This window comes from Prunus dulcis, chromosome 2 (assembly GCF_902201215.1).
Source record: "Prunus dulcis chromosome 2, ALMONDv2, whole genome shotgun sequence".
In the NCBI taxonomy this organism is placed as follows: domain Eukaryota; kingdom Viridiplantae; phylum Streptophyta; class Magnoliopsida; order Rosales; family Rosaceae; genus Prunus; species Prunus dulcis.
In genome coordinates, this window is record NC_047651.1 from 3,962,336 (window position 1) to 3,990,057 (window position 27,722).

Here is a 27,722-nt window from a genome sequence, read left to right on the forward strand (position 1 = left end):
CCTCCCATGAAATGTAACATAACTGTGGTTGGTGATGAAGGGGATGAAGGGGACAACGAGGCTACTGCCACGGTTCGGAAACCAGATGGTGAAGGCAAAGGGTGCAGACTTAAGCGGGCTGCGACACCATTGTTGAGTCCATTCACCGATCCCTCCAGGAAAAAGAGGAAGGTTACTGATTTGCATGCACAGACACCTCAGCCCCGTTTTGATCCAACAAAACCCGTGGCCATGGACGATGAGAAGGCTATCATACAACTTTGCAGGGCTTGGAAAACTGACATCAGGTTAGGATTTGTATCTTGGCAAAACCAATATACTTGTTTTTTTATGTATGCAAACAATTTATACACAGCTATACTATACATGTGTGTGTCATTGTCATATTATACAAGGTGTTCCACTTGTGTATTATATTTTAATTTACCTTTGCAAGTGTTGTTTTTGTAGTGCGGAGCTGGAGCTCGAACCATTTGAAGTTGGGGCAGATTTTTTTTTACAAACTGTTAGATGAAACTGCATGGATGAGCTCGAGGGTAACAATTTGAACCCGGCTTTATTTCGATCAATCTCTTATTTGATGACATTGACTATGTGTCATTTGTTGTGATATTGACGCCGTTGTTGTGTTCTGAAATAGCAGCACCTTGACATGGCCATGTTTCTAATACGCAAAAGACAACTCTCTCATCCGCAACTATTTGGAAGGGAGTGGACAACCGCCGAGTTTTGTCTGCAGGAAATTTTGTATCCATATTTTGTGTCACTGCAGTTCTTGCATTGGTAGGAGTCATGTTGGTCTCTCCTTTTGGTGCTTTGGTTTGGGTTTATGTAACGTGTATGTCACACTTGGTTGCAGCAATTTTTACAGCCGTTTGCAATGCCAAGTGGGAAACGAGTCACGAGGAAACAATCTGCTGCAAGGACCGTTGACCCTCCCCCTAACTACCTCAAAAATGTACACCACTTTGTCAATGGGTCATGGCAACATGGGTATGCGCAAGCATGGACGAAAGTGCGCAAGGTCTATCTCCCATATAATGTTCGACAGTCCCATTGGGTGGCAGTAGAAGTCGACTTTGTGCGACATACTGTCACTGTCTATGACTCGTATTCTGATTTTACCTCCAACAGTATGCTTGTCCGATTCATGGAGCCTATTACCCATACGCTTGCAAAGGTGCTGCATGAAATGAGGTTTTATGAGAAATCGGAGGTTGAAGCGGTGAAGAGAAAGGGGACTGACATGTCAAACTTTAACCCATTCACAATTTGCAGAATTTTCGATGTTCCTCAACAAAGTGATGGGTAAGCTGTGTTCTTTTAAATCACTATACTCGGATGTTATCAATAGGTGCACTTCTAACTTGTCTACTCCTCGGGTGGACAGTACTTCATGTGGCATTATGACAGTCAAATATATTGAGTACCTTAGTGCCGGCATTCCTTTACATACCATTGACCCATCCAAGTTTGGCTACTACCGATTGAAGCTTGCAATCGAGGCTTTTAGGGGGGAGGCCTATGTATGAGGTAAAAGTCCTAATCTGACCTCATTGCTGCTTTATTGTTAACTACTGCCTTTGGAATTGCATTGTTATTTACTTCATTGTAGTTACGTCGTACGTATTCCCCTGTGATGTCAGTGTTCATTTAAGAGAACTTACATTATGTTGGGAACTTGTCCAACTGTGATTACTAAAAATGGCTACTTTTGTTCTTCAAAGTTTAGGGTATTGGGGATTTGAACACTATAGATGGTAATGTCAATGTTTCGCAACTGGCATCTGATTTACGTATGTCATATGTTCTAAACTCCGACGGTGTGTAATCCAAAACTTGTTTCATGTTCTTTATGAAAGGTTCAAACAATTACTTCTTCAAATTGAACATGTCTTACGACATCTCATTTTCCCTTTATATGAATGCTGAAGTGGCACATATGTCCTCCTTCTGCAGGTGGTCCTTCCAGCTTCATACCCATATTGACATCTCAGATTCTGTACATGTATGTGAAAGAAGTTGCAGGATGTTTTGTCGTATTGTGAATCTTGAAACTGCCTAAGCAGTTTTTGCGTAACATGGCACAATTTTTGACATTTTGCTCACCACGCGATAAAGTGGGGTGATTTTGTAGTAGGTTGCAGGGTGTTATTTATGTAACGGAATTCAACTGTACTTGTCTTCCATGGTAGAAGGGCTGTATTCACTTTCCTTTGTTAGAACTAATTGTTGACATTCTGTGCTTAACAAATTCCTGTAAATCCATAATTTGGCACAAGTTGCAGCGAAATGCAATTTTTTGGGGCCACCCACATTGTAGCCTTTTTCCATTATTTTATCGCCACTATAGCGAAATATTCGACTCTCATTTGGCAATATATTAGGGTGTTCATTTTCGTGACAGTTGAAAGTATATATTGGGTGGCTATGTCATGGACCTGTAAACATGAGACGACAGTGCATTGTCGATTGTTTAGTTTAGTTTAGTTAGGTTGAATACTTTGTTTTGTATATGCATTTTTGAAATCCGATCCGGACGGAAATGTCGGGGTTGGTTAGCACAAACATTATCATTAACGCTCGGTTGGGCCAATTACAAGCTCAAATATTCTATTGTTTGACGTCATTGAGTTGTAGTTTTGGGAGGTCCCTCACCGTCAAATATTTAGTTATTTCTCATGTTTACGTGGAATAATTGGTCTGACGATTGAGGCTGCATAAGAGTTGATACCAAAATACCTGAGCCTGGGGTTATTGGCTATGCCTTTTGTGTTTGCCTTTTCAAACCAAGATGAAACCAATAGAAAACGACCATCTCTGCCATCACTGATTTAGAATAAATAAAACCTGTTCCATTACATCCATAACCTAACCAACTTTAACCTGCCAACTGTAGATGACCAGGAGTCCTATTACATTTGGAAAACAACAAATAAATGACCATTCCAACCAAGAAAACAGAGACCCAAAACCATGGGTTTTTCATCTTTCCTTTTCCAGCGTTTTGTTCTTCTTCCAAGCGGTTTATTTTCCTAAGCAAGCCTGGAATGATGTGCTTCGATCTGTCACACATCTCTGGGTCAGCCCATTCCCAAAATGTACATCCATTCCTCTGCAGAAACGGAAGCAATGTTTTCAAACAAAGACAGCCAGCATCAGATTTGGAATACAGACAATTCCCAAATGTCAGCTAAAACTTACACATAAATAAACTTACCCTTGCACATACTTGAAACCTCCTTCCAGGATGAGAAACCGTCCACGATGTATGCGTTTTGACAACGTTCCCACAGTAGCACAGCCGTGAACACACTGAACTCGCAGCTTCCATTTCCCAGCGAGATCTTGAAGTCGCGTCTTGACCGGGCAACCGAGACGTCACTGACTCACCCTCACCGGTACGGAGGCTCCTCCTACTCATCTTCTTGTTTTGGAGGGTATGAATTGTTGTTCACGTTGTGCGATATTTAGGGTGCTGAAGAGGGTCATCCCAAATTCAAAGGGTTACACTTGCATGTGCACAATGTTTCAGTAACATGGTGTGAGTGCACAAACATGAAACCTGGAGTTAATGGGGTGTTTTTAAAAAGGAAAATTTTTTTTTCCAATATTTACCATTGCCAACAGTAAGTATAGATTGGGCCCAATGTTATTCATAGCCTTAGTTTATGACAGATACGGCATGGTATACACTTGCAGATACAGTCCATGCCATTCTTAGTTGTTTTTATATTGGTTTATGAATGACGTATTGGTAGGACAGTGGTACTATATTGGTATCATATTGTAACTTTATTGTATCGCTATTGATTTGTATTGGTTTTATAATGCCCGATATTGGTGTTATATTGGCATTCCAATGTAACCTCAGCATTATTTGAAATTGGTACAGCTATTATAACATTTTTTATACTGTCTTACGTATTGGTTTTGCAATGTCAAGGAACAAGTCTACAAATATGGACGATGTGGAAGGTAATTACGTTATATCGAATATGAAATGAATGCAGCCAAACTACATCAACTGCAGTTATCAAAGTTCCTGCATACAACACAAAAGAAAGGCACCTGAAAGGTACATATAATACGAAGGCCACCTCAACCTGGCAGCATACAAAATAAAATAACAAGCCAGGTGAAACTTACAGAAGACAAAATTTACAAAGAGGTGACCTCAAACTTACAGAATACAATCTTAACAAAGACGGCACCTGCAGCTTACATTAAACATATGTACCAACGAGGCCCCCTTTCCCCAACAGAAAACAAACAAAAAAAAAAGGGCACCTCATACGTATATATTACAAAAAGAGGGCACGTCAAAAATTCCACTGTACTGGGTTTGTCCCCAATAGTAGCCATGGTAATATTACAAGGCAAACCCTCTGGCTGTGGCCGAATTTCGAGTTGCATACCCGTCAAATGCGGCGACCGCGACCCATTAAGTTCATGACCCCTCCCACAGTGATGTCCCACTTTCCTTCTGCATCCACAATTTGTGCAAACTTCCTAAATAGTTCGAAGCCGGATTCCAGTTGTTGTTGCTTCAGCTGAGCCATTTCGTCTGATTCTTTGAATGCAATAACTGCACTGGCAGGGGCATTTTCAATTCTACCTCTGACAGCCTTCATATGTAGAAGATGCATCCGGGCTTGATAACGCGCCCGAATTGTGCGCTTTTTTATGACACCCCACCTAGCTTGGCCCTCTTTAATTTTGCTAACTATGTTTGCATGGAGATTTTTCCAGAACATGGTATTGGCTCGACATTGCTGCAGTCCATGGACCCAGTCTTCAGTGTCTACTGTTGCTGCTTTGGCAGGTGTTTCAGTGTCCCCTCCTTCAGTAATGGCAAGGGTTGGGTTTGGTGTGGGGTTGGGGTCCATGGGTGTTGGGTATTTATTGTGGGTTGGTGTGGCCATTAGTTTGACCAAAACTGCCATTCATTGTGATGTAGGTGAAATAGCTGCGCAGGCAGGGGGGGTTTGACGGAGTAAGTGTGATGGAAATGTTGGGTGGATGCAGCTGGGTTACAATTAAATAGTGGGAGGTATTAATGACCAGGAGTAAATGACTGTGATGAAGAGGCGGGAGTTATTGGCGGCAGTTGTTGGGTCCAATTTTAGGCGGGAGTTATTGGCGGGAGTTGTTGGGCAACACATTTGACTTGGGCTGTGCATAATAACAGCTGTATATAACTATTCTTTACCATTGGTTGGTGGTTGTTGTATGGGACCCTTGTTGAATTTGCAATTTATTCCTTTTGTCCTCTTTCCCCAATTTCCCTCCTGTACCAAAACTACAAATTGTCCCAAATATATGAGTACGGTAATTTGACAATGAATTGGCCAATTACAAAAATGGACCATGAAAGTATTTGTGTTTCCAATTTCCTTTTTGCTGTCTTCCAAATTCCTTGATATGAGTTCCATTTTTGTATATAACGGTGAATTCCTAACTCTGATTTTTTACCATTTGCAAATATTTGTAGGTGTATTCATCCCACCTGACGTTTTATTCGCCTTTAAATTTTGGTCGGGACTGTATATGACTGATTTGGTGGTATTATTTTGTTTTTAGATGGACTTGCCTATTGTCGTCATTTGTAGGGGATACTTTGTAATTTATGAACAAGTCTGTACAGTTGGTAAAATGAGTTAATGGGGAACTTGCTACTAAGGGAGTTATTCATATGGCAGCACCTTCAATATTAATATAGTATAGAATTGTGATGAAGATTGTGTGTAATTTGTGTAGTCACTGTTGTTCAGGTGTGTATATTGGTACGGCCGATTATTCCAACGTTGACAGGTATGTATTTTCGTATTTGGTCCGACTGTAATGGGCATATTACAATGCTGTCAGTGACAGAGAGGAGTAATGACTGAAGACTGATTTTGTAATGTAGTCATTGAAAGCAATATAAAACAGACAACTTCTTCTATATAAGAGGGTCTAACCTACTCATTCAATTCCATATATATCAGACACGAAAGCTGTACTAAAGCTCACCCTATTGTTGGTAACGAAAAGGAAGCTCCAGATTGATTTTGTAACGTTAACTATTTTTCAGGGTGCATGTGTGCATTATCCCCATTTGAAGTTGAAGATGTCAGACGTAATCCCTCCAAACGAGGTTGTTAGTTACCCAGGAGACCAGCCATGGCATGTCCCTTTCCCATCTCCACCTGGGACTCCAAATAACGATCCCACGTCATCCGGAAGTGAGGCAGACAACATTGATCCGCTAAAGAAAATAGCTGAAGTGAAGCATCACCTCCAATATTTGTGTACGGCAACGGATTGGTGGGAAACCAAATGCGATATTCATGGCCAGGTGATGGGCAACTTGACGAACAAGCTGAACAAAGCATTTGCTAGAGAAGTTAAGCAAACAATGAAAGCCGAAAGTCGAAGCGCGAAGTTAGCCTCGTTGACGTTACAATTGGAAGAAACAAAGAAAGATGCTGTCCAAAAATTCACTGAATCTGAAGAATTTAACCATGAACTGGTTGAATGTTTTAACAATGGGTTCGAGATGTTCCGGGATTATGCTTCCGTCGTGTCACCAGACTACAATTGGAGCGAAATAGATGTTGGTGGTGTCTGGCAGGTGCTGAATAAGGGTGGCCAGGGAATGGCTGATCATATCCTTGTGCATGCAGCGAGGAAGAAGACCAAAGAATTGGATCTATTCATGGACCTGTAAACATGGTGATTTTGTGGAAGGGTTTCTGTAGCTGGGTCAGGGTACGTACGGGTGGAATCATTTTGTATGTATTTGGTGGCTTTTGTATGAATGTGGTGCCTTGTTTACGCCTTCCTCTTATTCTCACCGTTGAGTGGGAAATTACTTAGTTTGTATAAATATGAAGTACTGTAACGTGGAGGTGTGCTTATTAAACGTTTATTGGCCTCATATTAGAAGCATTAAGGATGTATATTGTGTTTGTATTGTATAATTATTGACACATATTGTAATCGTATTGTGCTTATAGTACGGTTTTATTGCTGCTTTATGGAAATACACCTCATATTATAGCCTCTACATCTGAGTACTTATAAACAGTGACTCTAGCAATGGTCGTGTATATGGAGGGTTTCGGACAGATCGATGGTTATGACGCGCGGAATATCCATGGAAATATGGGACATGTATTGATACCTTAAGGCAATTGGATACAAACCACGGACACTGTGACCAACAATATAGAACACTAATAACTGACTTTGTTATTTTGCAAAACAGGTTGGATTGGAAGAGTTATAGGTACCAGAGTCCATAGGCACTAATCACACACAAATGGGGAAGGGTTTGTTCCTCTGTGTGTGTGACTTGAAGTGAATAATTAACTATTTGAAAAGTCCATATAACGATAGTAGTGCAGGATGTTCACCATGTGTACCTGCATGGATAGTTTCCCAAAAACTATATATAGTTTGGTCTATGGCAATCAGAACAATGAGAAATCATGAAGTACAATGACGCTCCCACTAATTGCGTAACATTTGCATTTGAAATACGTTTTATGTACGAGATTACATTTTAGTTAGCCTTCTAGGCCCTTTCATTTGGGACAGAAACCGTTTTCATTACACTACCAATGGCCGTGCAACAAAGGTACAATACAATACCAATACGATGGCAACAAAGGTACAATACAATACCAATACGATGGCAACAAAGGTACAATACAATACCAATACGATGCATATAAAGACAGGACATAACGTTGTGTAGGAAAGGAAACCAAGTGATGCCAACGTGACTACAATCACATTTCACAACACCAAATCGAATACAATTTAAATGAAAATAAAAGGTACATCACAAACGAATAGAAATGCTAATCTGTATGACACATTGGCCAGTGGAACAGTGTTAAATAACAGCTGGTTTCAATAAAACAGGTGGAACTGTATGTTAACAAATTGCTACTAATAATAGGCTCTCATTGCAAGGAACTTGTTACCTTGTTCCATATGCTTCACATGACCGTTTAATTGACGGACTTCCATCCCTGCAGCATCACCGAACCTATTCATGAACTTCACAGTTGATGACAAGTGAGGTACAAACTGAACAACTGTGCAATATGCGCAATTAGAGACTTCAGTTCTTGAGAGGGACAGATTGTTTGCATGTATTTCGGTAGTGGCCCTTCACACCACACCTTGAGCATTTTTTTTGCCGGGAGTCCTCTCCTTTGGAAGGTACTCTTTGCATTTTGCGACGGCCCGGCATAACCTTACAAACAGGAGGAAGGATTTTGACATTGTTCAAATGTTCGGGAATAACCCATGTGCCTTTAGGTGGTACAGGATAAATAGATTCAGCATATGCAGCTGCCCATGTAGCTCGTGTATAATAAGAAGAGGCAAAGGAGTAGGGGTTCAAATTCAAGTGCCGACATACCGCAATAGCATGCTTGCACGGGAGTTGCTCCAAGTCAAACTTCCTGCACGTACAACTACGGTTTGCCAAGTGCACCAGACCGTTCAAATCACCATCCAGAACATTATACTCAACATCATTGATTTTGACCACATTCATCCTTGACGCAGCGTCTAACCTCTTCCTTAACTTCTGTTCACCCAAATCAGGGCACAATGTAGAATGACATTTCATTGCTAAATCTCGACGTTGACTAAACCAAGTGAGAAGTAAATTTGTGATTTCATCGATCAAGTGTAGGACCGGAAGCATCCTTGCAAAACGAAGAACTGAATTAATGGACTCCACAATATTCGTTGTCATCACATTATAGCGTCGTCCATCACAGTGGGCCCGTGACCACTTCTGAACGCCTGCACGTAGTAGATAATTTCGCACTCGCTCATTGTTTATCATCGAGAAGTGACGATTGAACTCCGCTAGACGATAAGACTTCGCTGCCCTTATAAAATACCCCAATATCGGATCCCGTTGCTTCAAGTGAAATGAGGCTTTCATATTGCCCTTCAAGTGATAAAAGCAAATACCATGGCTTGCCCCAGGAAAAACTCTACGCAACCCATGTTGTATGCTAACATTGCGATCAGATATGACAACAAGATTCGAGCAATCACCAATTGCACAATGTAATTTTCTCAAAAACCACTCCCATGCTGCATCGGTCTCCAAATCTCCAATCCCAAAGGCAACAGGATATATGTTGCGATTTCCGTCAAATGCGGTCGCAACAAACAAAACACCTTTATACTTGCACTTCAAATGGGTAGCATCAACAGCAATCACGGGCCGCATTGACGACTTAAATCCTCGTATGCATGCACCAATGGACATAAAAAAATATAAGAAGTGGTCGGCTGCATCAGTCTCAATGTATGTCAAAGTTCCCGGATTTGTACGCTCCAACTCATAACAATAGGAAGGGAGAAGGGAATACGACTCTTCTGCAGACCCTCTCATTGTTTTGAAAGCTAACTCTCGGCTTCTCCAAGCCGTAGAGTAGCTTATGCTGACACCAAATTTTTTTTTTCACATCTGTCTTTATATCAGCTGCAGTATAAATGCTGCGCGCATCCTGAAATCTCCATTTAACACAGTCAGACACCAATTCGGCCGTAGCTTGAGGATGGTGACTGCTTACAAACCTCAGATCACATTCATGAAGTGGATCGTATTTAACAACCTTAAACTCATGTAATCCAACTTTATATGCCCGAAGTTTCCAAGGGCAAGGCACCTGCCAACAGCGAACACAAAACCGACGCTTCCCAGATTGGACTGTTCTGAACCGAAAGTGGCCTCTAATTGCTGCTAAACTGATGGTTTTTAAAAGGGCAATCTTATTTGGATAAACTCGGCCAACCTTCAAATTTGCTTCCCAATTTATGCACGAAAGTCCTCCACCATAACCAATATATTCCACACTCTCACCATGCTTCGAATCAACCCGAATTGTATGCATTTCACTCGAACTTGATTGCCGGGGAGGTTCAGATTGCACCTGTCTACACTGCACAGTGGAGGGTTCCGCACCGCTGTCCTCATGAGGATGCACAATTGGTGCAGAGTATGGTTCCTCTTCATTGCTAGGTTGATTGAAATCAGCAACTATGTTTTCACCGCTTTCAAAATGAACTTCTTCAACCCAATCACTCCAATTAAAACCATTCCCACCATTTTCAGTTTCATTGTGCGAAATTGCCACATTTCTTCGTTCCACAACAAAGGTAGCAGGAGCATTGCTACTCTCCACGCTTACAATGCCATTGCACCCTTCAATACCATGCCCTTCGATATTTTTCAAGCTTGCTACTAAAGGGGTTACTTTAGAGGCCATAACATCTGTGTTGTACTTGAGAAAATATTGAACATCATCATTGTCTTCAACCCTTATCTGCTTACTGACAGATGCGGATACAGGAACTGAATACTTCAATGTGACACTATATTTCGTGGGCTCTGCATCCATGATCTTATAAATGCGTTCAACAAGTTCGGAAAACGTTACGTTCCGTGACACTATTATGCCTTTAGCCTCCCCACCTTCATAACTCTCAATGTTATCCTTCTTAACCCAACTTCCATTGTAGCATACCAAAATTCCAACTGTATCCATTTCTGCAAAAAACATAAATAATTACTACACCGATTCATAACACTAAAAAATACAAAATAGATGAATAAAAACATGCACAACAATCATTCCACTACACATATCATCTTCTAAATCCTCAAATCTTCAAAAGTTAATTGTAGCTGCTTCAACAATTAACTTTTATTCCTTTTTGTTTTTTCTCTGATTTTGAAGATGATATCTGTGGGTTCCAAGTTATTAACAAACTAACATACACATACAATGGCAGAAATATGAACCCTCTAACCCTCCAAGTCTTTTGCACAAATGTAAACACCTTCAACAAAAGGATCCGGTTGTGATAGAAAGCGTATAATGTAGTACAAGCTCAATTACCAAATTCGAAACCAAAACACACAAACTATACTTCTTACCAAAACAAACCCAGAATGCCAATAAATTCCCCACATTAGCATCTAAATTGAGCCTAACACTAGCCGTATTTACAAATTTGTAGGCCAGACAAAGTTAACCTATGATTTTTCTGTGTGCTGTTATTTTCACCATTATCAAACACATTGCACTACATTATACACGCATTCAGTCAATTTTAAACAAAATTCAAGTTCACCAGACAGCTCCCACTGCAGATAATATCACAAACTATGAATTTCAACATATCACAACAAGTGCAAACTGAAAATTTAAGCTTTTATGCCCTCTGTGGTGAAAAGGGGCTGAACGATTTCATAATACACATACACTACCAAACCAATATCACAACTCACATCCGTTCACAACGACACCGGAAGTCGCCACTTTCCCTTCTCTGTGGAATCGCAGCAGTCAGCTCGATCTGGAGGTCAACAATGGAGGCCGTGCCTTCCGGCTTCACTGCGCCCAAACTAGGGTCCCAAGTTTGAGGACATCTGGGTTAGGACGATGGATGGGTTGCGAACTGGATTGCTCAGTGGGAACATGTCTCGCAACCTGGACTTCCCCCAATTTTTGCCAACCTTCCAACACAGAGGAGAGAGAGTTGAGCTGAGTTCAAACAAGTTCCCTTTCAGAAAAGGGCCAATAACGGGTTGATACATGTGCTTTTATATGGAGGGAGTTTGGTCATTTCACGTTCACAAGTGATTATATCAGAATACAATTTGTAACCTGATTATTTCAGAATAGCACTTGTGAAAAGTGATTATATCACCTTATTTCCCTTTTGTTTTAAGTCGGAAGGGAACTTATGCTTTTGTACATCAACTAGTGGCTGAAAATGCATGGACCAGTCACTTCAATAATGCATGACAAGTTACAACACAAAATGGTGTCTACACTACCAAAAGTATCAGTGAAGTTCTCTTCAGCGTTCCCACTATCACACGAATTTAAACGCAAGAATATACGAGTGAGACCATCTCCAAAGGTAAAAAGACTCAAACCCGAAATTTCACCTCCAGAAATACAATATTTCATCTATACATAGGACTCAAAAGTTTTTTTTTTTTGGGGGGTGGGGAGCGGCGCAGATATATGACATAGCAATACAATTACTGCAATTAGATTAGTGCTAGCCCTCTTAGAAAATGAAAAACCCATGTGCAAGTGATTTTGTAATTTTGGCCCTTCCATGCTAAGAATCCTAGCTCCGCCACTGCACTTGCATATTACATTTCGTGTTATTAAAAAATCTACATATTATATTCAAGAATCAAGCTCAATCACATAATAGTAAGAAAAGGAAAATTCTCAATATTTAGAGCACACTTGGAGCCCTAAGTGGTGTGCTCTCCAAGAGCATAGCATTTCAGGGCATGATCAAGCTGATCATCTAGTTTCGTACAGTACTTGCACTCTTGCTTGTTTGAAGCCAAAAGAGAATTCTTATTAGGATAGGCACAATTCATATTTACATGGTTAAGAGCACAATAGAAAACGAGGGTGCATTTGTCGTTGACATCTTCAACGAGAGTGGAGATTTTATCATGGGGAAGTGTCATTTTGTGTAGTGCAAAGGCCCTGCTATGCTACTTGCTCATCCGTTAGAGTCTGCCTACGTAGTATTGGCTTGAATGAGTCGTACTTAAAATAATAAAAACTCAACTAAGTAATAAAGAAGAGTGAAATTGTGTTGGGTGACGATTCGTTAGAATTACTTGAGCAATTTTTTGAGCTTATTTAAGAAACAAGCTATACTGAAAGAAACATTGCATTGGGGAGTGGGGCACTTATCCTGGAATTTGAACGGGTGGCCAATGGTTGGAAGGGGGAGGGATTACTCAAACGAGAATTTTTACTGTTGAAAAAATAAAAACAAAAGAAGTTGCAAATTGCAACCTCTGTGGAACGGACAAGAAGGGCCCACTAGATCCCGCCGTTGAATCACCACCGTTCTGTTCAAACAGCCAAAACGAACTCAGCATGCCTCCAATCACCAATCCGCTGACTTCTTCAACCGTTTCGAAAATCGGCTGCAACAGACACATCTTTTGCTCCAAATTTACAACCTCGTTTCACCAATCAAAAGACCAAATGTTAACGTGCAAGTATGGCAATGATGAAGCTCAATGCATCACGTGATCGAGAATGCACCGAATCCCCGCACCGTGCAATTGTAGGAAATATCTAGAAATTTCTCCAAAAGTGGGGCCAGCATTTGACCTCTCAGCCACGTGACTTTGACGACCCTCACCGTCTGATCCGATCCGTTTTCTAAGCGCTTTAATTTATTTATTTCTTCAACATTTTTATTTTCTCTCTCTAGATTTTTATTTTTTTCTCTCGAAGCGCAACCCAACACCCGGGCCCTCGTTTTTCCCTCTCTTTCTCTCTGCAACCAAACCCTAAAAAACGCCAAGGAAATCTGAAATCCATTGCCATTGGATGATGCGAGAGAGCGCCGGTCGCCGCCGTTTTAGCCCAGAGAAGCAGTGGTGGGCGAATTATCCGGTGCGGGCGTGAGCATTGTGAAAATCGTGTGCAAACCGAACAAACGATTCCAATGGCTGAAGAGAAAGGGAGCAATTCTTGAAGATTGTTAAAAAGGAATTTAAAAATTAAAAAGGTTGAGTTTTTTTCGTTCGGGGTGCTTAGCATGTGTGATTTAGTAGCCCGTACGGGTCGGCATCAGCAACGCTACGAGGCCGGTTGTCGCCTTGTTGCCGGGTACTTACATTTCTTCGAATCTATATTTTATATATTTGCATATGTGTATGTGTGTTTATTTGTTTGTGTATGTTTGATTTTGATTGATGTTGATGTTGATGTTGTTTGTTTATGTGGTATTTTGGTGGTGGAGGTGGACCAATGTGTTTCCATAGTTGGAGAATTTTGCTTGTGATATGGTTTTCTGATTTTGTATAATATCTTTTGATTGGTTGATGCCTACCATTTGGATTTTTAAGTGGTGGGGATTAATGGGTTTCTTTTGTTTTATTGTGAGTGTGCATATATACATGTTTATTATATGGGGTAGGTGAGAAATGCTGTTTTATTAGGACAAGCAATGACCTTGTGTTATGTGAGAATGATTTATATTTTTTTCATCAGAAATATTTGTCGAATCACATATGAACGTTTTCTTCCATTTGAAAATCTTTTTGGCCTTCATTAACTATGTCATTTACTGTTAGAGGATTAGGGAAACTAGGAATTTTTTAAAATGGTGATGCAGTAAATAAGATTATTTCAGTGATACGATTTGGGTAAATTGTCATTAAGGCAATGATTATGGGCAAGGACCCTACTTCTGAAGTACGAAAGTGGCCTTGTGAGGTGAATTTCTTATTACATGAAGACATGCTGCAATCGGATAAGTCAAGGAGTTGAGTTAAACAAAAATTTGAAAGGAAATGATGTTGTTCCATTATTTATATGTCCAAATTTCATGCAGAGGGCCTAGGGAAGTCAAAGCTTCTAGCCACCTACTTGGGCACGGCTTTCTGTATAGTATATTATACCGCGATCAGTAGTTTTTGTCAGCTGCTGCAAATTTTTTTAGACAATGGTCCTGCCATATGTTCTTTAAGAGGCCGCTCTTTTATTTTTGGGTGATCTGTGCAATTAGATGAAATAGGCTGTTTTAGTTTTCTCTGTGTTAAAATGATGGGCTGTCGATCACACATATAAAGGGTGAGCTTGGTAGTATGACGATATATAAATTGTTTGCCAGGGCCGAGAGATCATGCAGACATTCATATATAGATCAGATTCTCTCTCTCTCTCTTTTTTTTGTTTTTGTTTTTTTTTTTTTTTGTAACCGATCTTAAATTAGTTTTGATATTATTTGCTGGTACATTTATCTGTGTGACCAATTATTTTTTCTCTGATGTGAAGAAGCTAACTCAGTTAACCTTTGACAGGTGTATTCCATTTAGATACAAAATTTCTGATGAGACTGGTGATGCCAATTCTGAGAAGATTATTGAGGTGCTTATGATTAACTCACCTAGTGGACCAGGCCTTTTGTTCCCAAAGGTATTTCTTGTTTTCTGTTGGCATTTAAAATTGTTGGACTTGGTGAGATCTTTCTTTCTGAACTTTAGTTTTAGGAATAACTTATTTTTAGATATAATTTCTTTTTCTTCTGTCGTCTTACTAATAGATACATGGTAAAAATGAGTTTAAAGGTGTGAAAAATGTCACTCTCAAAGTAATCTATGATTGAGGGTTGGTGGATAGCAACTTGAGGTTGATAAGATTGCTTTTCTGGCTAACATTTATAAGAGGTAAAGCTATTGTCTTTTCTTGTATCACCTTTTGATACATTTAATTACCAATATAATCACCCGAGGCTTTGAAAACTTAGAGCAGAAAATATCTGCCATTTTCTATTGGCTGTAAGTGTATCCCAGTTACCTCAGTTATCAACATGTAGGACGCATTCTCTTTTACCTGCTATTTGGGTGGGTTATTTTCAGAGGCTTCATAGAAATCGTCTGATTAGACCTTCTTTTTCTGATCAAGTATGACAGTAGTTTGTTTTTGGAGAAAAATGAATTCGTTAAGAGACGTGGGCAATAGTTCTATTGCATGATTCAATTAATTATTAGGCCCTTAGATATATTTCCTCACTTTTGTTTTGACATCTGTAATTTTTAGCTGGCAACAGAACTATGGTTATGATTTATCATTTGCCCAAGATATGCAAATGTAGATATTGATGCTTTTTGTTGTGATGTTATAGTGCCCTCTTTTATAATTGGAACTAGATTAACACTTTTGGACTTTTGTTCTTGTGATTTTAATTTCATGAGAAGAAATATAGTCAACTGGTTCCGTATAATTCTGTGTTTATTGTTGAGTTTACGAAAGATTTAATTGTTTAGGTGATGTTATGTTTGAAATGTGATGACTTCTTTGTGGACATTCAATTCGAAGTTGAGTTTACACTTGGTAAAATATTCATGATCTGCATACCCATAGAGTTATACAATCTCTTGTGTTTTTCTTTGTTGTTTACCCTTTATGATATTCGAAGTTTGTGTGAAAAACTAGTGATTTTTAACACTAGGGGTGGTAATTTGGATTTGATTAAATGAAATGAGGAACGACTTCGGAAAGTGAAAAATGACAGCACTTGGATGTTTCAGTTTTGCAGCTTCTTACAAATTGGGGCTTATTTTATGGTATATTCTTGCTTTATTGATTATTATTGTGTCCTGTCATGCGTATTGTAAGTTAGGTTGTGATTGTTCAAATGTGGAAGGCATGTAGTGCCTGTGAAGTGCTCACATGTTCTTGTTTACTGTTGATTTGGGAGCTGTAATATATATCGGAAAGCTGAAGGTGATGTGAATTTGAAATATTGGGATGGTGTTGAAGGTGTACTTGAACATATGTTTACATTAGGAATGCTGGAGATATACTAATCAATTGAGACTTTATGTCTTTAGTGTTAAGCACAAGTTATATGACTCAGTATTTTTAAAAGTGGACTTAGGAGTGATCGCTACATTCTTGAGGTGAAGAAGATTATTCATATTTTTAATGAAAACTTTACATATATAATATCGATAATATGTAGATTTATTGCTAAGGCTCCCACCAGTTTACAACAACTATTATGTGCTTCCTCCAGGTAGGATATATGTAACTCTTTTATTTATGAATATGTTATCCACTTGCAGGGAGGCTGGGAAAATGATGAAACCGTTGAGGAAGCTGCAGTAAGGGAGGCTGTTGAAGAAGCTGGAGTTCGAGGAGAGCTAATGGTGAAATACATCTTCTTAACTTTTATTTGTTCTAAGATTTATTCTGTGAAGGGGGTAGAATAAAGTTGTATTCTTAGCATTGAATATTTGCATGTGTTTTGATACTTGTCTTTTACCAAAAAAATTTATATATTTGTTGTCCTGTCTTCCCAATAGATGGTTAAAGTAGAGCAACTGTTAATCTTTTTGAATATCAGGATTTCCTGGGCTTTTATCATTTTAAGAGTAAAACACACCAGGATGAGTTCAGCCCGGAAGGTGTATGTAGAGCTGCTATGTTTGCTTTGTTTGTCAAGGAGGAGCTTGAGTCATGGCCCGAACAGAGCACCCGAAATAGAACTTGGCTGACTGTAGCAGAGGCCTTTGTCAGTTGCCGGCATGCATGGATGAGAGAGGCCTTGCAGGATGGCTTCTCAAAGTGGCATGCAGAAAAGATGATTAGTGCAAGGAATGATGTAACATTGAGTTGCTAGTTGGGGTGTGAGGCTGAACAAGAAGTCGTTTGGGGTGCATGCTCATAGACATAAATACAGGTGCTGGAATTGGTTTTTTTGGGGGGCATTTTTCAATTTTTCAGTTGGTCATCAAGTAACAACCTCTTAACAATATTAACTGTTCAAAATTACCTAGTCACTGCCCCTTAAATTTATTCTTGTTTCCAGTTGATCTCTGATATTTAAACTCAGAGGGTCAAGTTTCAGCTTCCCTGTATAACATTTTCCGTTGCATAAACGTTTAATTGCCCTATTCTCTAATGGTGCATTATTGTAAAGTTGGAAACAAATTTCCAAAGATCATTCTTTACAAAGCTTTTGCAAATTAAAGCGTTCGGTTGCAGGGTGGGAGTGGGTCTCAAAGTTTTATAAGTACCTTTATAAAGCTTTTCAGATCTCATAAGATCCAACGGACATAGATAAATTCGAACAATATGCACCATATATTTAAACAAAAATATATAAAAAATCGCTCAATTATGAGGAGGATAATGTGAATTTATAGCACATAAGTTTATTTCTTCATCTCATGACAAGCGGAAATGATTGACAATTACACTTGGGTTGCAAGCAGCAAATGCAAGAAGCATCTCATAACGTTCAAATCTACCAATCACTTGCTCTTCCAAAGTCACCAAAGCTTCAATATAGTATTAACCAACATTATAGGTTTTCGTAGACATAGGAAAGGTGACCCGAATGGGATTCCCCTACCCAAAATTCTCATCATATAATGGAAATTTGCAAAACGTGTACAACAAAAGATATCGAATCCCATCCTACCAAGTTCAATACAAATAGAGAGTCAACAACCCAGTATTTGACAATCATTCTTGACGTCCATTCCATCTTGTTCACTAAGGGCAGTTTGAAAGCAGAGAGAACATCATCCTCAGATCAACCCCGTCCTATAAACTTTGCGACTTCGATTCATATCGCCTTTTTCAAACCACAAAATACACATACTACAGGGACAAAAGTTGGTTTGTCAGACCAAAACCTGTTGAGGGAAAACAAATATCTCCCAAGACCATATAGGAGCTGTTTTTTTTTTTTTTTTTCAATAATAGGGTTGGGGAATCCAAACTTGGGATCTATTCCAACACCGGTGAGATAGAACATTTCCTCCAAAATTATTAGGGGGAAGTGCGATGTGTATTGCTGTAGATAAGACAACTATACAACATCATAAAAAACTGTAAACACTGCAAATGAAGCATCACATTCTCCATATCATAAATAATGAGCTTACATATTTGTTTATTCATCAAACATTGATAAGCCTGTAACTACTGATAAATCACAGCATGCATACAAAGGACAGTTGAAATAACAAGCTTTTCTCATTACCTGCAGCACCGTTGTGCAGGCATTTTAAGTTCTGTTTCAATCAAAGTTAGAAGCATTACCTGAAAACCATCATCCAAGTAAAGAATAAACAAGTGCTTTGGAGACAGAAACAGGTTACTCAACCGCAAATGATTCGAGAGGAGAAGCAATAAAGAAGTAAACTGATCCCCAACATACCACTCTCTTGATCTCACAAAATCTCCAGAAGTTTTCAAACAGATTCATTTGTCTCCACCGATAACAATTGCCAAATGACTCCTGAGTATCTCATTAAAGCTGGACCTTTTGTCCGTAAAGGAACCCAATCGTCAGTCGCAGTTGCTGAGTTTTCTTTTCTTTTTTTCATAACACAAGAAATCCCATACTTATGGAATCACAATGACGTAACGATGCTTACCCAGGGCCAACTGCTTGTGGGGAACAATTATTAACAGAGCAGGAATAAAGGTCTGAAAACCATTGCAAGATACCATTAATATAGCCTGTGCACACACTTACAAATCAAGAAAGTGTGCGAAACTTATATTTCATATGCTCTCTCTGCCATTGACTCAAAGAAAAGATAGAGTTATAGGATTGGAATATCATTATGGTAGTGCACTCAATCTGGGTTCATCTCTTCACAAGGCCACTAAGTAGAAAAATAAACTGAAACAGCAATAGAATAGTAGACAAAAGAAACATATGGGTTCGAGAACTCATATCGTCTAATTTGAAAAGTAGACAAAATAAATTGTTAAGTAGACAAAATAAATTGTTGTTTTCTCTCTTCTCCAGAATAGTTAAAGCAAGATATGAGTGTATTCTATCAAAAGCAATTTTCCAAGCAAGACCGTGCAGCATCAAGGGGTTAAAAAGTTGCAACATCATACGTCCTGGATATCCACTTTTCCTTGGTATACGCACAACAACTGAGGTACTTCACCCAGATAACTGTCAACAAATCTCTCCAAGAACTCCTTCTCCACAGGTCCAAACACAGAATGTAAGCTCAGTTTTTCAGTATTTATCAATCCTTTCGACAACAAAACTCTAACAACCGAACACCTCGGGATGATTCTCTTCTGCAAACTATAATTCAAAACATATGGGGACTTGAGAATTATTTCTGACGACCATCCCATCTTGTTCACTAAAAGATCCATTGTTTGCATTATTTTCTTCTCTGACAGAGCAATACACTCCGGGCGCCTCCTGAAAGCAGAGAGAACATCAGCCTCCGACCAACCCCACCTGCTATAAACCTCACAATTTCGCTTCAATATCCGCTTATAATATGAACGACACATTATGCTTATTGCCAACACGGAAGTCGACTTTTCCAGGTTAAAACCCATTTCCTTAACCTCTTTCACAACTTGGCGAAACTTTTCAGTGTCATGTATCAAAGCATGAGTACAATGAGCTAGCAACAGAGAAATGCATGATTCAGGCATACCTAATTCTCTCAAAATCGCGATATTTGGCACTACTTTCTTGGTGTGGGCTTGCAAGAAAATCGACGAGTTGTACTTGAAAACAGAAACGATATTTTTCTCAGGAAGCAGACTCCTCAGGAAATTATAAGTGGGCACAAGCTGTTTCTCCAAGCTTCTTTGCAAAAGATTTGGATTCAGAACCAGCGTTTTTGCGAGGTCCTCCCTTGAAACTCCAAGAGAGCTGAAAAACTCAAGCTTTGGCAAAAGGGTTTCCTCAGGCCTGGCTAAAAGAAGTTGTGGGCGGGTTTTGCAAAACTTTGAGATCTGGATTGTAGAGAATCCATGGTTTCTCAGAAGACCCAAAACGGTGTCTGCATTTTCTGGGGACTGCAACTTGATCCACTTGGATGTTGAAATCGCATCTTCTGGCGACAACCCACATGAGGTTATGAGGTAATTGACGGTGAAATTGTGTTGGTCTTCTGAGATTTCTGAGGTGAACTGTCTGCAGAGTATCCGATTTTGAACAGAAAAATGTGAGGGTTTTAGATCTCTAGCAATCAATATTTCAGCTCTGGAAGCAAATGTAGAAGGAGAGAGTAAACGAACTAATCTGAGGCTCTTCAACTTGGAGAGCGGTACCATGGTAGAGGTCGATGATGATTGTTAGGAGCGTAATGGCTAGAGAGAAAAAGAGAGGAAATAGAAATTGGAAATTGACAATATTCTCATTCATGGCAACACTCAACTCAGCGCAAAGTTAAATACAAGGTATGATTACTGCACGTGTTCTCTCACAACACACCTCACGTCCTCCTACTAAAAGGATCTCCAACCGATGTGTCAGAAGTGCCATATAGACATTTAATGGCTATAAATAATATCTCACATCACTTCAACCAATGTGTCAAAGTTGATGTGGAATGAACGCTGGAGGTTGATATGTTATTTTTGATATTCCAAGAGCAAGATGTCAAATGAATATTTTATTTTTTTCTTTTTAATTAAAAATAAATCAACACTAAAATGTAATAAAATAATAATTTAATTTGACATATTGGATAGAGTGTAAAGCTATATAAGATGTCAAATTGCCACATTAGCCATTAAATTTAAGTAAGAGACAGGTGGATTGGGTCATAACCCAGCTAAAGAGCTCATGATGGTATTGTACCCAACACCCCAAACCCTTTAAAATCAAAGGCTGTCCTCAGACTTCCAATTGAGGAAAACGTTGCAGCATCTCGTTAGCGTCTTCCCAAGTGGCATCCTCTGAATCCAAACCAACTCATTTAATCAACCAACGAGTGACTCGTTTATTCCCACGTTTGAATAGCCGCCCCCTCCCCCTTGTCCAAAATCTTTTCAAGTTCCCACTACAGTGTGCCATCAGCATGAAGGGGTGGAAGAAGCTGCGGTGAAGGAGTGACTGTATTTCCGGTTAAAGAAATTGAATCATAGCAGGTATGGAAGAGAATATCAGAAAGTATATAAGAGAAGAGGAAAGGAAAATAAGTCAGAGAAACGATTTGATGAATTCCTCTGTATTCTGCTGCTGTATTTTTTGCACTATCTGTCGGAGCGTATTAGCTCACTCATACACACAATGAATTAACCGTTGGAGGAGAGAGAGTTAGACACACTTCTAATTTCAATCTCAGCCATCCATTACATGTCATTAGATTAGGACACTTGTCCATTGCCAAGCCCTATGAGACTTAACCAACCGATACAATTCAAATATTTCTAACTCAGCCTATGAGCTGAGGCCCAACCCACAAACAAACTACCAATCAGTTCACTAATTTATACACTAGCACTCCCCTTTAAATTGTGGACTGATTTCACACCAAGAAGCTCCCTAAGATAAGTGAACTGCTCTCTTGCCAGCGCTTTGGTGAAGATATCAGCTACTTGCTTTTCTGTAGGACAGTAAACTAAATCGATCACTCCTTGCTATAACGCCTCCTTGATGTAGTGATACCTTCGATTGATATGCTTGGTTTTCTGATGGAATATAGGATTCTTAGTGATAGCAATGGCTGAAATGTTGCCACAGTGTTGCAACAGTTTGCATTTCACCAAAGTCTTCCAGCATAAATCTTAACCAAGTGGCTTGTGTAGTTGCCTCTGATGCACTAATATACTCTGCTTCAGCTACGGATAAAGCAACACATTGTTGTTTGACAGATGCCCAAGAGAAAACTCCACTGCCAAATGTAAAGGCATATCCGGATGTACTCTTCATATCCTCTTCTGATCCAGAACAGTCACTAATACAAAAACCCACCAAAACAGAACCTTCTCCTTTCTTGTACTTCAAACCAAAATCAAGAGTTCCTTGAATATATCACAGAACTCTCTTTGATGTCCCATAATGCTTGTTTGTAGGACAATGCATAAACCTTGCCAACAAGCATGCAGCATACATTATGTCAGGCCTTGTCGCTGTGAGATACAGCAAGCTTCCAACAATTTTCCTGCATTGAGCTTCATCTACAGCTCCACTATCATCATCCTTCCTCAGTTTATCATTTGGTACCAGGGGAATGCTCACAGGTTTACAGTCCTGGAACCCAAACCTCTTCAACAGAGTTGAGGCATACTTTCTCTGATGGATGAAGATACCATCTTCAGTTTTCTAAACCCCCATTCCTAGAAAATGGTGTAGTAAACCCAAATATGTCATTTCATACTTATGCATCATATCAGTCTTAAACTCCTGTAATAACTCCTGAGAATTTCCAGGATAAACTATATCATCAACATATATAGACACAATGATCATATCTGAGTCTTTTCTGCACTTGGTATATAATGTTGCTTCACTAATACTTCTTTTCAAACCACACTGCACAAGGTAGGAATCTATCTCTCCATATCAGGCTTTAGGTGCCTGCTTCAAACCATACTAGGCCTTGTGCAATTTGTACACTTTATCCTCCTCTCCTTGCACAATGAATCTATCGAGCTGATCTACATACACCTCCTCTTCAAGCACACCATTTAAGAAGGTAGATTTCACATCCAACTGGAATAGCTTCCAATTGTTCTTTGCAGCTAGTGCAATAAGAGTTCTTATGGTGTCTAACCTTGCCACAGGTGCAAAGGTTTCATTATAATCTATTCCTGGCTTTTGTGCATAGCCCTTTGCAACTAGCCTCGCTTTATTCTTTTGAACCGAGCCATCTAAGTTCAACTTTGTTCTATACACCCATTTGACCCCAATCACAGGCTTATCATATGGTCTTCTTACCAACTCCCATGTCTGATTTTTCTCAATCATATTCATTTCGTTTTCCATTGCCTTTTTCCATGCCTCATCCTGTGCAGCTTCATCAAAACATTCAAGCTCAACAATACACAAATGATATCTTTCATAAATCTCACTCAAGTTCCTGTACCTCAATGGTGTGTCATCATATTGAGATGCAAGCTGTGATCTGCTTGATTCACCACCTTCAGTAGCTAGAGGACTTTCAATTTCAACTTGAGAACCATCAACTATGACTTGCTCTTGAGGTGCAGTCACTTCTTCTATAGTTCTCATGTCTGAAATTTCATCTGCAGGTAGTGGAATGCAGACTTCTTTCACTTTGTGTTTCTCCCAGTCCCATTAGCCATTTTCATCAAAAATTGCATCCCTTGAGAGCAAGACCTTTTGAGTCACTGGATTCAATATTCTATACCCCTTCTCATAAACACCATATCCAATAAAAATACCTATGGCACTTGTTGCTTCTAATTTGTGCCTCAAATTTCCTGGAATAAGAGGATAACACACTGAACCAAACACTTTCAGGTGTTTAATCCCAGGTTTTCTTCTACTGAATTTCTCAAATGGTGTAATATTCTCCAAAGCTTTTGTAGGACTTCTGTTTAGCAGATACACTGATGTGTTCACTGCTTCACACCAGATGTTGTAAGGAAGTTCCTTCTCATCAATCATGCACTTTGCCATCTCCACAACAGTCCTGTTTTTCCTTTCTGCAACTCCATTCTGTTGTGGAGAGTATGCAACGGTGAGTTGTCTTTCTATCCCCAGATCTTCACAAAACTTTGCAAAATCATTTGAGATGAACTCTCCTCCCCTATCTGTTCTCAACTTCTTTACATGATATCCACATTGAAGCTCTACCATAGCTTTAAACTTCTTGAACACATGGAATGCCTCTGATTTGTTTCTCAAAAAATAGACCCAACACATTCTTGAATAATCATCTATGAAGGTAATAAAATTTTTGTTTCCACTCAGACTTGGTGTTTGCATAGGACCACACACATCTGAATGTATTAATTCTAGTGGCTCCTTTGCTCTCCACTTTGACTCTTTGGGAAATGACTCTATGTGATTCTTCCCCAGTGCGCATCCTTGACACACGGTATCACTATTTTGGATTTCAGGCAGCCTCAATACCATTTCTTGACTTTGTAATAGCTTGAGACTTCTGAAGTTTAGATGACCAAATCTCTTGTGCCATATATGTGCACACTCTAGCACATTTGTTTTCAATGCAAGCTCCTTGTTGATGCCGAAGATTAGAGGAAAACACCTATTCCCTTTCTGTTTCACACTGACCACCAAGTTTCTTAAAGATCTATCATCAAATATATCCACCTTAGAATCTCCAAATAGAAGAAAATAACCATGCTTTGTCATCTGTCCTACACTTAGCAAATTCTCTGCAAGATTAGGTACAAGCATAACCTCCTTTATATACCTCTTACCCTTCATTGTTTCAATGATCAGTGTCCCTTTTCCTGCCACTTGAACCAAAACTCCATTGCCTACTTGAACCTTTGCTTTCACTCTTCTGTCAATGTCTACAAGCAAGTCTTCACTGTATGTTATATGATTGCTACATCCACTATCTATGTACCATTCATCACTTATCTTCTTTACTTCTCCAGAATGATTAGCAAAGAATAAATTTCCAGTTTCTTCAACCTGATTAGCAAAGTTCACTGCTGCACAGACTTGTTTGTATGACAATATTTTGCAATATGCCCAATTTTGCCACACTTGTGACACTTGACTTTGTTCTTAACCCAACACTCCCCATAGTGCAATTTATCACAAATTTGCATTTATTCCCAGTGTTGTGTGCCTCATTCTTCACAGGGGGATTAGGCTTATTACTCCCATCAGCCTTGTTGACATTTTTATGAGATTTACTTGTTTGACCATTGAACCGAGTTTATTTTGATCCAATGTTGAAGCTAGCAAATGCTTTCTCCATGTTATTGTCACCATGCCTATCAAGCCTCTGCTCATATCGCTTTAAGATGGCAACCACATCCTGGGCATCAATGGTGTCTAAATCCTTAGTATTTTCTATAACAGCTGCAATGCTATCATAGGATTTAGGTAAGCTGATTAAGAGCTTCTGAACAATTCTTTGATTACTCAAATCTTCACCATAGCTCCTCATTTGATTAATCAAATCAAACAGCTTAGCAATATATCAAGAAAGAGATTCATTATCATTCATTCGAGTGTATTCAAAATCACACCTAAGACCTTGAAGTTTCACAGATCTTACTTGCTTATCACCAACAAATTCTTGTTTCAGAATATCCCACGCAGCCTTTGCAGTTTCCTGAGTTGCTATTCTTGGAAAAATTTGATCTGATACAGCCCCTTGGATAATACCCAGAGCTCTAGCGTCCTTCATCAAGTTCTCACACAGTAGCTTCCTCTCTGCCTCCGTGAGCTCCTCCGTCTCTTTCGTCAGAGTTTTGTACCCATTCTCCACAAGATCCCACAGCTCGTGCGAACGGAAGATGGTATTCATTTTGATTTGCCAGAAATCAAAATTTTCACCATTAAAGATTGGTGCCCTGAGCTCCCCTCCTCCATATCCAGCCATGGAAGACCCGATCGCTGTTATGACCTTGAATCACTGCAATGAGCTTTTGCTATGAATTCGAGCTCACCCTAAGAGCAAGTCCAGCAGCAGGTTTTGGACTCGGCCGGGGTTTGGGCAAAAAAATCGAGTCCAGCAGGCCAGAGTCAGCCCGGGCGAGCATGGGGCCCAGCAAAACGGGCAGGCCCGAAGTCGATTTCAGCCCGAGGTCGCGCCCGAAGTCCAAGACAAAATAGCTGACGCCAGCCCTGAAATTTGAATTTTTTTTTACCGTTGGCGCGTGCATTGCACGCACCAACGTTAAAAAAAAAAATTCAAAGCAGCGCTACAGTGCCACCAACGGCTCTTTGACACGTGGCGGCCTCTGGTCACTCCGATTGGAATTTTTCCTTCCATCCGACGGCAGCCAATTTTTCTGCCAAAAAAATTGAAAAAAAATCGAATTTTTTTTAAAAAAATACACAAAAATTACAGAATTTTTTGTGTATAAATACCAACCCATACTCTTCACTTTTAACACCAAATACTCATATATTTTCTTCTCCTTCTACTATTATTCACTTTCTCCTCAAATTTTTTTCACTTTCTATTCAATATTTTTTCACTTTGAAGTTGTAATTTTTTTTCTAGCATATTATGGGTTCTTCTAATGAAAATGGAGGGGCATGGAGCATGATAGAAGATGTTAGCTTGTGTGAGGCTTGGGTCCAAGTTAGTCATTGTCCAGTAACGGGCAATGAGATTAAATTTTCTCATATGTGGAAAAAAAATTCATCAAGAATTTTGTGAAAGGGCAATTGGTTCTACACGTACAGAAATGGCATTATCCAGTAGGTGGAAAGTTCTTAATAAAGAGTTGGGGAAATGGAGAAATGCTTTAGAAAAAGCGATTGACAACCAACGAAGCGGAGAAAATCTTAGCAATGAGGTAAATTATTTGTCATTTTTCTTCTATTAATTTCTATGTCATATTAATTTTTATTTAAATGTTTCTTGCAATTTATATATTTTGTTAATATGTCTCTATTTGTTGTTAATACATGTTGCATTTGTTTTATTATTTCTTTAATTTCCATTAGTTTTTTTTGTACATGTTGTATTGTTTTTTTTGTACATGTTGTATTGCCAATATTTGAAAAATTCTCTTGTATTTCCATTTAATTTTTTTTTTTTATAGATTATACAAGCACAAATGTGGTTTGGTGCTACCGGCCAAGGGAAAAAAAGTTTCAACCATACCCATTGTTGGGAGGTGGTGAAGACTTGTAAGAGATTCCAAATTATTCCAACCGGTCTGACGGTAGTCTTGAACGAGACTCCACTTCATGAGACGCCGGCATCGGATTCACCTATGGATTCTCCGATGAGTACCGACTCACCCATTGAAAATATTCCAAGGCCTATTGGGAGGAAGGCGGCGAAGGCGAAGAGAGGGAGTACTTCTGGCAAGAATGCAGAGAAGTTGTTAGTATGAAAATTGTATTGTCATTTCCTAGACTCTAGCATAGGTTGAAAATTAGTGTGTGAAGAATTGATACTGGACGTTTTGGCACAACTCATTCAACCCCATACATCCGAGGCTTGACTTGACCGATATGAGAAACTGATTTCAGGTAAATCATGACATAATCATGCATTCATTATAGGATTCCTAATTGGAGTTATTTTCACTCAAAGTATTTTTATCTTAATCTTATTTTTAATAGGATTAGATTTTATCTCTTGAGATTACTTTCCTACTTGATTGGTCTAATTAGTTTGTTTTAGGAGATATTGTTTCTCCCACAAAGATTGGTTGTTTGGCATCGTCATTTAGAGTCCATACTTGATCAAAATTGATATTCATGATTGA

General features: G+C 39.2%; 4 protein-coding genes across 4 annotated transcripts in view; 1 reads left to right on the forward strand and 3 right to left on the reverse strand.

Annotated features, from left to right (window-relative positions):
• LOC117617515 (dynamin-related protein 4C-like) overlaps positions 1 to 233 on the reverse strand; it is a 2,303-nt gene extending 2,070 nt beyond the window's left edge. The window contains exon 1 of the mRNA XM_034346916.1: positions 224 to 233. Within this exon, the coding sequence (XP_034202807.1) occupies positions 224 to 233 (10 nt within the window). The remainder of the gene's footprint in view (positions 1 to 223) is intronic.
• Positions 234 to 8,116: 7,883 nt separating this feature from the next.
• LOC117617517 lies at positions 8,117 to 9,250 on the reverse strand. Its single transcript, XM_034346921.1, has one exon. It carries the CDS (start codon positions 9,248 to 9,250, stop codon positions 8,117 to 8,119), a length of 1,134 nt encoding a protein of 377 aa, XP_034202812.1.
• A 4,029-nt stretch (positions 9,251 to 13,279) lies between these two features.
• On the forward strand, positions 13,280 to 17,496 carry LOC117620363 (nudix hydrolase 16, mitochondrial). Its single transcript, XM_034350541.1, has 4 exons — positions 13,280 to 13,694; positions 14,891 to 15,005; positions 16,658 to 16,741; positions 16,939 to 17,496. The coding sequence occupies exons 1-4, from the start codon at positions 13,624 to 13,626 to the stop codon at positions 17,212 to 17,214; spliced, it is 546 nt and encodes a 181-aa protein (XP_034206432.1). The 5' UTR covers positions 13,280 to 13,623; the 3' UTR covers positions 17,215 to 17,496.
• A 223-nt stretch (positions 17,497 to 17,719) lies between these two features.
• Positions 17,720 to 20,729, reverse strand: LOC117620177 (transcription termination factor MTERF15, mitochondrial-like). The gene has a single exon (XM_034350312.1). The coding sequence runs from the start codon at positions 20,646 to 20,648 to the stop codon at positions 19,452 to 19,454; it is 1,197 nt and encodes a 398-aa protein (XP_034206203.1). The 5' UTR covers positions 20,649 to 20,729; the 3' UTR covers positions 17,720 to 19,451.
• Between the last annotated feature and the right edge of the window lie 6,993 nt (positions 20,730 to 27,722).

Bases quoted from the DNA above. Each gene is read 5' to 3' on its own strand.
- LOC117617517 (XM_034346921.1), bottom strand. From the start codon at position 9,250: ATGCGGCCCGTGATTGCTGTTGATGCTACCCATTTGAAGTGCAAGTAT.
- LOC117620177 (XM_034350312.1), bottom strand. From the start codon at position 20,648: ATGGTACCGCTCTCCAAGTTGAAGAGCCTCAGATTAGTTCGTTTACTC.
- LOC117620363 (XM_034350541.1), top strand. From the start codon at position 13,624: ATGTGTGATTTAGTAGCCCGTACGGGTCGGCATCAGCAACGCTACGAG. The intron at 13,695-14,890 runs GTACTTACATTT...AACCTTTGACAG, and splicing joins GGTTGTCGCCTTGTTGCCGG to GTGTATTCCATTTAGATACA. The intron at 16,742-16,938 runs GTGAAATACATC...TTTGAATATCAG, and splicing joins GAGTTCGAGGAGAGCTAATG to GATTTCCTGGGCTTTTATCA.